Source organism: Brachypodium distachyon, chromosome 1 (assembly GCF_000005505.3).
Source record: "Brachypodium distachyon strain Bd21 chromosome 1, Brachypodium_distachyon_v3.0, whole genome shotgun sequence".
Lineage (NCBI taxonomy): Eukaryota > Viridiplantae > Streptophyta > Magnoliopsida > Poales > Poaceae > Brachypodium > Brachypodium distachyon.
In genome coordinates, this window is record NC_016131.3 from 68,254,157 (window position 1) to 68,264,737 (window position 10,581).

At 39.8% G+C, this 10,581-nt stretch overlaps 1 protein-coding gene across 2 annotated transcripts; it reads left to right on the plus strand.

Annotated features, from left to right (window-relative positions):
- Nucleotides 1–421: 421 nt before the first annotated feature.
- LOC100824122 (protein VAC14 homolog) lies at nucleotides 422–10,182 on the plus strand. Of its 2 annotated transcripts, none has more exons than XM_010230651.3 (20): nucleotides 422–816; nucleotides 919–1,032; nucleotides 1,123–1,191; nucleotides 2,681–2,770; nucleotides 2,842–2,961; nucleotides 3,049–3,077; nucleotides 3,179–3,321; nucleotides 3,398–3,492; nucleotides 3,683–3,769; nucleotides 3,877–3,984; nucleotides 4,085–4,176; nucleotides 4,822–4,903; nucleotides 5,073–5,138; nucleotides 5,832–5,947; nucleotides 6,071–6,191; nucleotides 6,263–6,424; nucleotides 6,506–6,634; nucleotides 6,881–6,949; nucleotides 8,492–8,758; nucleotides 9,691–10,182. In XM_010230651.3, the coding sequence occupies exons 1-20, from the start codon at nucleotides 724–726 to the stop codon at nucleotides 9,772–9,774; spliced, it is 2,136 nt and encodes a 711-aa protein (XP_010228953.1). In that variant the 5' UTR covers nucleotides 422–723; the 3' UTR covers nucleotides 9,775–10,182. The 2 variants fall into 2 exon arrangements, with proteins under 2 accessions (XP_010228953.1, XP_003558465.1); XM_003558417.4 differs by having other exon boundaries at nucleotides 1,126–1,191.
- The last annotated feature ends 399 nt before the right edge of the window (nucleotides 10,183–10,581 follow it).

Genomic DNA, 10,581 nt, shown 5'->3' on the forward strand with positions numbered 1-10,581 from the left:
ACTCTTGTCTCCTTCATTGTAAGTGCTCCACTGATCATATGTGTACCGTATTCTATGTTGCCTTCACGATCCTTCACGATCTTCCAACAAACTGACCGCATTCACGAACAGGCTCGGACCAAAGAAAACCAAACGATAGCATGAGCAGCCACCCCTTTTCCGTGGAAAAGAGAAAGCCCGACACGACCGGGAACCCTCCCTCGCATACACCCAGTCCACGCACCCCCTTCCCGTGTTCCGTCACCTGCCGCAGGAAGACAGCTAGTCCACCGCTCCTGAGTCCTAACACGCATAGACCGAGCCCCCACCCGCGCCGTTCCCCCCGTGCCCGGAGCCCCGTCCCCACCTGCCAGGGTCCCTCCGCACTGGGTCCGCACACACGGGAAATAGGCGCCGTTAATGGCCGCCACAACGGTAAACGTTACCCCTGGGAAAGAGAACAATAGCGCCCTGATCCCCTCCTCTCCTCCAGATCACACCACCGTCGTCTCAATCTCCAAATCCGTTTGTAGGCTCGTGCCTTTTCTGCTACGAGCGAGCGACCTGGGCTTAAGGCTCTAGGTTTTCGCGGCCCGTCCTGGTCCTCGTGCCCTTCGCCTCCGGAGGTTAGGGTTACGTTGCGGTCGTCGGGGCTGTGTGGCTGTGAGGGGCGCGGTGTATGCGGCGATCGCTGCCGATCGGGAGGCTTTAGCGGCGGGGATCTGATCGACGGTTTCTCCAGCGATGGCCGCTGACGCGCTCACCATCATCCCGGGCGCCGTGCTGCGCAACCTCGCCGACAAGCTATATGAGAAGCGGAAGAACGCCGCGCTCGAGGTGAGTGGTTTCGATTCCTCGGGAGGGGGTTGAGAACGGGTTTCCTTCGAGCAATCGAGAGGGATTTGAGGTGGAATTTTTTGTGGCGCGGGTTTGGTGTAGATTGAGGGGATCGTGAAGCAGCTGTCGACAGCAGGGGAGCACGAGAAGATATCGGCTGTGATCGGTCTGCTCTCCACCGATTTCACCTACTCGCCACAGGCGAACCACCGGAAGGTTTGCTTCGATCTCTATGACTCTCGTTTATTGCTTTCTGCTGTTCGTGGCGGATCAGATTTGTTGATTTCTGTGGTGTATTGTTGTTAGCAGGGCGGATTGATTGGCCTTGCGGCAGTTACTGTTGGACTCACCAGTGAGGCTGCTCAGCACCTCGAGGTTTATTCCAATTTAATTTTGTGTAGTACCATTCTGTATCTAGATTCCTTAAACTGTAAGGGCAACACCGGAACTGGATTGAGTATTTGAGTTCTGCTAATGATTTTTGAATTAGTTAACAATACTGATTGCTGGACTCAGTATAATAGACATACAAATAAGTCCGACTGTTTCGAAATTGTGATTTTGAATACCACAGTTCACATTGGACTCAGCCACTTAAGAAGGAAAATATATGCATGTTCTCTAAAGAAGCCACTTAGGAATGACTGTATGAGATTATGCATTCTATATAGTCCTTAATACTAATATTATTAGTGCTAAAATCCTACAAGTTATTCAGCATGGAGATTCAGGATTCACCATGATTGCAGTGAGGGCATGCAGTCCTGCCTGTTTGTATTCAGGTCATGGGCACAATAACATTTGATGTCCTGCAAATATTAGCTCTATTGTTTTGTTCATAATATTGTGACCTGCAGGATAAGATGATCTTATAGAGCCGTATTAATGGCCCGCTGCTGGAGTTGCTATATTTAATTTGGAACAATTGTTTGTGCATTAATCTTGTAGAAATCATATTATTAAATATTCAGTCAATAAATGCTTCTACACTGTGTAAACTTTATCATGCTGCTTACATGTCTTCCTTCCCATTGTTGCTTGGCTGCTGGATAAATATGCTAATTTAGCATATTTATGTTGTTACGATACACAAAGGTGCAATAAGTTTGCATGATATGGTTGCTGTCATGTCACATACTAATATAGCATGACCGCACATGTCTTGAGTAAATTTGATAGTGTTCCTTTAAGCACCATGTAAATTGTCAGCACAGAGAACACAATTCATTCTGATCTTTTCAATTATGGACAATCTTACTGCTCTAGTGCTCCTATCCTGTCGTACTATGGTTCTAGAAAACGGGTCACCCATATTAGCTTTATACGTGAGTGCACATGCCAGACATACGCCATATGCAACATACCTATACCAGGTTATTGAATTTTGTCCGCATCAACGATGAATCGTTTAATTCGTTGCTTCTGATTCTACTTTACTGATGCATTATTTGTGTAATGATATTGAGTTTGAATTTGTGAAACAGAAGTAGATGTTTGTTCAATGTTCTGTGTAAGTATCACATATTTTGAACAAAACTTAAAAATTCACATGATTTATGTGAGTAACACACACATGCAGTAGTTTATAGTCAATACATTAATCAGCACAATCAGCAAACCGGCATTGTACAGTTTGATGTCTCAACGTTGTGTACCAGTAAATGGTATCTTTTCTTTGATGCTAAAACCTACCGAACTCATTCTTTAACCTGAAGTGTAAAAGGGTAGAGCGTGTTTGCACTCCCCATTCATCCTGCTGGATTAGGACTCTGCTTGATCTTACTTTTACTTCACCGTTTTGTGTGTGTTCAATTGTTCTTTCTATGTCCTTTCTTCCATAATTTCTGTTGCTCTGTTCTTCCAGCAAATTGTACCTGCTGTGCTTTCTTCCTTCATGGACCAAGATAGCAGAGTGCGCTACTATGCCTGTGAAGCGCTATATAACATAGCAAAGGTAAACATTTAGTCTACTGATGGAACATGAGTTACCTGTATTCTTTACGCTAATGTGATATTTGTCTGTAGGTTGTAAGAGGGGATTTTATCATCTACTTCAACAAGATCTTTGATTCGCTGTGCAAACTGTCTGCAGACTCCGATGCAAATGTGCAGAGTGCAGCTCATCTTCTTGACAGGCTTGTCAAGGTATGGCTTGGGCTATAACTATACAACCCATATTATTTGTCCTGTTATCTTAATTATCTCTGATAAAATAAATTATTTATTAACCAGGATATTGTTACTGAGAGTGATCAGTTCAGGTATGCTGTATATCTTCATTGTTTTATATATCCGTATTTTGCTTATCTTGAACTTAGTATTCATTTCTGATCGACACCTTTATTGCAAATTTCCTTTTTAGCATAGAAGAATTTATACCACTATTGAGAGAGCGCATGAATGTGCTAAATCCTTATGTACGGCAATTTTTGGTGGGCTGGATAACAGTCTTGGACAGTGTGCCTGATATTGACATGCTTGGTTTCCTTCCTGATTTTCTTGATGGTAATGCCTCTTTTACCCCCCAGTACATTACATGTATATGCAGTTATGCAAACCTTATGCTTGCTGGCCCGCGCAGGTTTATTTAATATGCTGAGCGATTCAAGTCATGAGATAAGGCAGCAAGCAGATGCAGCACTTTCTGAGTTTCTGCAGGAAATAAAAAATTCACCAGTAAGGCTATGCTCAGTAAACTGCTTGTACATCTGTAATTCTGTATGAGTCTGTTAACAGTGTAAATGCAACAGATATCTTGCCATATGAACACTACCCTGTTCATTTTTATGTAGTTATCTAACAGAACATATTGTTTTCGTTTACCTTTTCCTCTTCTAATGCCGACTCTCCAACCTTAAATGAAAAGAATGTAGATTACGGTCGCATGGCTGAAATTCTTGTTCGGAGGGCAGGCTCATCTGATGAATTCACTCGATTGACGTCTATCACATGGGTAATTCTTGGTTTGCATCTTTTCTGTTATTCAGGATTTTAATAGTCTTAAGAAAATCCGCTTACATAGTTGTAGTACTGTCACATTTTGTACGCTTGGAAGTGCAGATAAATGAGTTCGTGAAGCTTGGTGGGGAACAACTCGTCCCTTACTATGCAGATATCCTCGGTGCTATCTTACCATGTATCTCTGACGAAGAGGAGAAAATTCGAGTGGTACTTCCTCCTTTTTTGCTTATGTTCAGATTATTCTTGAGATATAAACTGTGTGCTTTCTCAGGGTAATTATTCGTTTATTTACCTCTTTATTTGCTAGGTTGCACGTGAAACAAATGAGGAACTCCGAGGTCTAAAAGCTGATCAAACTGAAGGATTTGACATTGGAGCCATTCTTTCAATTGCAAAGAGGTTCGTTCAAGCTGTTGAATGGAAAAATTGCCTTAGTTTTTTAGTTACGTATCAAATGTACTTCGTGTGATATTACATACATCCTTTATATTGCCATGGCTTAGTAGGTACAGAGGTACCAAACTTTTGAGTGTTGTAGATAGGATTGCTGATTAAACAGATAGAGTAGACAAACACATGTATGTTAATCAGAGTGGTGTTAAGGCTGATAAAGACCTTATTAGTTTAATTGGCCACATAAATCTGCTTAATTACCAAATCCTGGTCAACAGCCCATTATCCAGTGGCTTTAAACAGCCCAGTAAAATCCCAATTGTACAATACGAGTGTGTACTGCATAGTTTGTTTCTTGAAAATGGCAAAGGCAAACCGGTCATTTTTGTTTGGAACTATGCAACGATCTTTGTGAATAGTGTTTTAATATCTTCGAGGTTAGCATAATCATCACGTACATACTTGTTTCAAACGATTAATCGCTTCATATTCCTGATTAATGATCTGCATTCCTATTAACTGTTTGGTGGCACCCTGTCTGCCAGCTGTATTTTGTTCTTGACTGCACTCTTATGAATGTTCAAGTCACCTGCAACTTGAAATTTTCTGTTGGCTTGGGATTTGTGTGACAATAGCCTTTTTCTGTTTCAGAGAATTGAATAGCGAACATGAGGCCACTCGTATTGAGGCGTTGCACTGGTTTTCCAGTTTGTTAGTTCGAGGTCGTGCTGAGGTACTTGAAAACTACTATTTTGGACAACGTAACAATCAATTTATTTGTTAAACTTCTAAATGCTACTTCATGTTTCCTGAAATCTTAAATGAACATGTGATTTGCAATTCAAATTAGTTATAGAAGTACTGACAATCTTATGGTTGATTTTCATATTTATGTGGAACAGTTCTTGGCGTACCTGGATGACATTTTTGATCCACTTCTGAATGCACTCTCTGATCCTTCTGATGCGGTGAGCTGTTTCAGAAACCTAGCGAACTGAACTGCCTGTTTTCATTATTTTAATTGCATTGCATTGTGTCCAGCTGGTATTACATTGATCTATGCATGGTAATCTGTAGTCAAGCCTTGGGAAACAAAATCTTGCAAAATCAGAATAGTTATGAAGGATACATGTTAATTTATTTTCTCAAGTGGAGTCCATTTGATGAAGCATGGATCTACGCTTTCTTCAGTGTAAATGGACATTTTGATATCTTAGACATTATTGATATCCCATATCCCCCATCTAATTTGGTCGACAAGTTGATCCTCCAAAGCGTTTACAATTAGAAAGGGAGTGATATTCTATCCTTGCACTATGGTCACCCTGATGCGAATGATATCCAGTATCCACTATTATATCATTATCATTGCGAAGGATAGAATTCACATTTGTTTTTATTGCCCTTGGCAAGTCTATAATGGTTATGTACTTCACTCAATGAATCTTGAACTTGACGTCTGGACCGAGTTCTCCATTTTTACAATCAAAGGATATAATTCACTATAGCTATGCACATGACAGAAACTAATTTCTTGCTAAAGTCACTCCATTTTGTAAAATAGTGGCTGCCATTAGTATTTTGCTACTTCAGTAAAAAGAATATGCTATTTCAGCAGTAATCATGTCATTTGTTGGTCACATCATTTTTACCTGTTGCAGGTTGTCCTTTTAGTGTTGGAAGTTCATGCACGCATAGCGGAGGAGTATCATCACTTCCATCATCTTGTTTCATACTTAATCCGCACTTTCCACAACAATCATGTTCTGCTGGAGAAGTATGTATACTTTCCTACTCTAGAGCTGACTCTGAACTTGCGTGTTTTTGTGGTTTTAGGGTACATGCCTTAAAATTTGGTTAATGTCTTATCAAATAAATGGTTTATTGCATATCTGTGCAGGCGTGGTGCTTTGATAGTTCGTCGACTTTGCGTTCTTCTTGGTGCTGAAAAAGTTTATCGACAATTTTCTACCATTCTTGAAAGTGAAGGCGATCTTGATTTTGCATCCACTATGGTTCAGGTATCTCCTGTTGGTACATCATTACAGTACTTCCATAGTTTGAAGTTTGAACACAAAATTTGTGTTTGCAGGCACTGAATTTGATTTTGCTCACGTCGACTGAACTTGCCGATCTGCGGTCTCTTCTTAAGAAGTCATTAGTGGATTCTTGTGGAAAGGACTTATTTCTAACTTTATACGCTTCTTGGTGCCACTCTCCAATGGCTACAATTAGCTTGTGTCTACTTGCTCAGGTGGTAATGATTAATTAGCTATTTTGTGTTGCCTACTTGGACTCACACTGATCTTTGGATGCTCTTCACCAATGTGTGTAGGCATACAGTCACGCGAGCTGTGTTATTCAGTCTCTTGGAGAAGAAGACATAAATGTGAAGTTTCTCGTGCAGTTAGATAAGTTGATCCGTTTATTAGAGACTCCCGTATTTGCTTACCTGCGTTTACAGGTAAAATCCCTTGTTCTGACTAATCTGTTCCAGTGATTGCATCTTTGTCTCTATTTTCATTATCCTCGTTAATTTTGTTCCAATTGGCAAAATGAGATGTGTTTATCAGTTTTGGCATTAGCTGTGCTACTTTGAAGTCTACTTTCAGTTGATCAATGCCATGTTATGTCTGCGTAGAAGTATTTCTGCGTTTCAAGGTTTTATTATTGTATTTGACTCTGATAATATACTCGAAAATACTTGCAGCTTCTTGAGCCTGGAAAACACACTTGGCTTCTCAAAACACTTTATGGTCTCCTGATGCTACTGCCTCAGGTATGTTCAAATGTGACCCCCCTACAGCATTTCTTTAATAGCTTGCTGAATTTGTTTTTTCCAAATTGTGAAGTTGGAGACTTGAGGTATGTAAAGAAATGGAGACCACAGAGATAGACATGCAGTGGATCCTATTGCCGTTGCGATCTGACCAGTTATATTTCTTAGTATTTGGGGCCGTGTGGTAGACTAAGTATAACATATAATCTGCGTCTTCACATGCTATCTTCTAGAACTGGTTCAATGTAAGTCAATAAGCAGTTCCCAGATAGTTGTGGTGATCTTGCATGAAGATGGTTACCTTTGTACGTAACAACCACATCTAGTGTGGGGTGTCTCTCATGTCACCCATCCAGCGCACCCCTCCCGCCCACCTTTTCCAAGAAAAATCACTGCAACGCTAGGTTTTTCTTGTTTTTCAGCATTTATGCATCTTTACTAGGACAGTAGGAGCTCTCGCATTTCGAACTCCCAATAATCCTCGATACGTACAGTATGGGCTGTAGACTTGGATTCTCGAAGGTCTCATCAGTACATTCCATGCTCCCTACTTGTACAGTCCACCCTGATTAGATTCTGTAAAAAACCTAAATGGATAGGAAGGACGAAGCAGGAAAAAACACAAAGAACCTTCAGTCCCACTACCTCCTCTCTACTGTCTGTCTCTCCGTGCCATGCTGAATATATGCCATGACAGAACGCACATGCACACAGGCAGGTGAACACGCACATGATTGCTACCTAGATCTAGCGCAGGTCAAGCTGTCTCACTCTCTGGCTCACTTTTGAGCGCGATCTAAGCTGCTAGCCAGCTTCGCGTTATGGTAGTCCTGTTCCAGAAGCTGAGCACAAGAATCAGCATAATGCACTTCCTCTCCTTTTGAAGATACTCTTCATTCTTTGTGTTGAAATGATATTGGCTGTCAATACCCTGAAATTAGTTGCTGCAATAGCTTACGATATACAAAATCTTTTTCTCATTTTTCCTTTGTTAATGTGCATTTTTAGTTATCCTGTCTTTCTGAGCCTTCTGTACTGTTAAGTTCCATTATACCCCCTCTGTGCCATAATATAAAGCTAATTAGGTTTTGTTGAGACTAGGCTTTGACCAAGATTTACTCTAATAATACGTGACTTGTAAGATATGAAACCACAATTATTATTAAGTACTCCCTCCGTTCCTATTTGAACTAAAACCACGACAAGAATTTGGAACGGAGGGAGTACTTCTGTAATACCCATTTCATGTCATATAAACCACATATTAATATAGCAATTCCTGGTCAAAGTCTTTTCTTAACAAAACCTAATATGCTTTGTATTATGTGACGGAGGTAGTAGTTCGGAACATGACATTTCATATTTTATTGGTTAAAATGGATAATACTGCACGGGCATGGTTTTGCAACCACTGCAATGTTTAACCAGATCCTGTTGGCAGGGTTGTTGAACTTTTCACATGTTTCCCTTTGAATATTTTTACTTGTCAGGAAGTTGCAACTATTCAAAATGGTTTATAATTTATTATATATGTTTATGCAGCAAAGTGCAGCCTTCAAGATCTTGAGGACTCGACTGAAGACGGTGCCTTTCAGTGAAAATCTCAAGTGCACATCTTCAGCAAATCCGTACTCTCAGATTCTACAAGTGACGGAAGATGGCAATCGAAACCAAGATGCACCAAACAATAATGCAATCAATTTTTCATCTCGTCTCCAGCAGTTTGAGAGCATGCAGCAGCAGCATCGAAATCATTTGAAGAATCAACTACAATCTCAAAAATCTGCTTCAGCAGTAATATTATCTCAGGTACTGTTTACTTGCATTCACAGTTTCACACATCTCATCACTACCTTCATTCAGACACGCCTTGGAAGGTGTGCAATCAAATTCTTCTAACTTTGACTACTATTTAATGTATAAAAAGTGCTCATAAGAGAAGGCCAAAATGGTACCATTAGATTTGTCATCACTTTTTCATAAAGTATTTTTTGCAATATGTACTAACATATTCATATAAAAATAATGGTCGAAGTGCATTTTTGGACAAAACCCCATCTAGTGTTGAACGGTAGGAGTATCTTATATTTAATTGTGTAGTTGCTGCATACTTAAAAGCTGGTCTTTTTAACCTACAAAGTGATTTTTACAGTTGTTAGAAGTTCATGTAGTTATCTAACTAGGAACTATGTTTTCATGGCGTTGACTGTCTTTTGTCTTTTCATATTTTCTCCTGGGATACTACTACACGTAACATTTACTTCTTTTCCATCTGGTATTGCTTCGTCCTCTGTTGCTTACTTTGGGAGTTCCATATCGGGGTCTCTGAGAAGTGTAAACCGCCATCTCTTTGTAGAATATTCAATATTCTAATAATCTTGTTGTGCTGTAGGCCTGCCTAAATCAGTGGTATTTTTGTGAAATGTGTATATATTAGTTTAAAAATTTATCTGTTATTCCCTTTAAATTTTATTATAGGAAGTATTGGGCTTGTTGTTGCTGTTGACTTTTTACATCAGACTGCTGGCTGGGCTGTTCTAACCTCTGGAGAAAATAGTTCTCTGCATCCGGAAGGCAGAGATATTAGTTTTTATTATTTGCAGACAGTAGTTGTGCACTGGGATTCTTTTATTCATCTTCCTAACAGAATGTGACTGGATCTTTACTAAAAGATTTTTTTTATGCAAGGCTACCTTTGCTTCAAAGAATGATTGATAGGTAACATTATGAATTGCATGCAGGAGATACAAAGATATGAAGAAGCACATTCTTCAATACCAGAGATGAGCAGGCCCCCCTCTAGACCATCCAGAGTCGTTTCATGATGCATTTGGTTGCTTGTGATGTATGATACATTTGCTGGACACATCGTCACAAATTTGTTGGGGCTTGGTTAGTCTCCTTTAGTTTTTTCGGAAGGAGGTTGCATAGGGGTACATAGAGTGTAATCTTTTTGTTTGCTTCGTAGATTTTGTCATGGGACGGCAATTATTTGTTGGAGAAAGCTCGTTTCCCCTCTCTTTAGCCATTCTTAATTTCTTAGCTGTTCTAATGCTCATCTGGTTTTTGTAATTTTTCAATTGAAGGCCAAATGAGCATAGTAGTATTGGGAGAGATGTTCCAACTGTTCTGCTTATTAATCTCCAATAAATTGCTGGCGCGGTGTAAATTTCTGTCCATTGACCTGGTTTGTGATCTACCATCAAATATAAGTTTTTTTTGGATCTGCCCCATTTAAGCTTATCTCTTCGTCTCTTTTTGTTTTCAACAAAAAGGAACTTATCACTTCTGGTACAAACAATTAAATCTATTGTAGAACACTGAGATGGTGAAGACGTTTGCTACCAAAGTTGAGGTAAAGTTACAAGGAAGTTCCACTAACATATAATAGCGGTCTTTTTGGTATAATTTGTCTATAGTAAGTGGTCTTATTTGTAATATCTGTAGTATCGTATAGACAAATTTACTGACCCAGATGGCATTTTCAAAATTTGACTAAAAGTGAATTGTCCCAATAAATTTAGTGCATGCACGTACATTTACTCAAATCTTTGAGGGATGTCCTCCACGTGTCTACTCACTCTGTCCCATATTAAGTGACGAAATATTACATGCATGTGTCTAGACGTTTT

Excerpts from the sequence above, each read along its gene's own strand:
- LOC100824122 (XM_010230651.3), top strand. The coding sequence starts at position 724 with ATGGCCGCTGACGCGCTCACCATCATCCCGGGCGCCGTGCTGCGCAAC. Across the intron at positions 3,770-3,876 it reads GATTGACGTCTATCACATGG|ATAAATGAGTTCGTGAAGCT; the intron begins GTAATTCTTGGT and ends TTGGAAGTGCAG. Across the intron at positions 6,425-6,505 it reads GCTTGTGTCTACTTGCTCAG|GCATACAGTCACGCGAGCTG; the intron begins GTGGTAATGATT and ends CAATGTGTGTAG.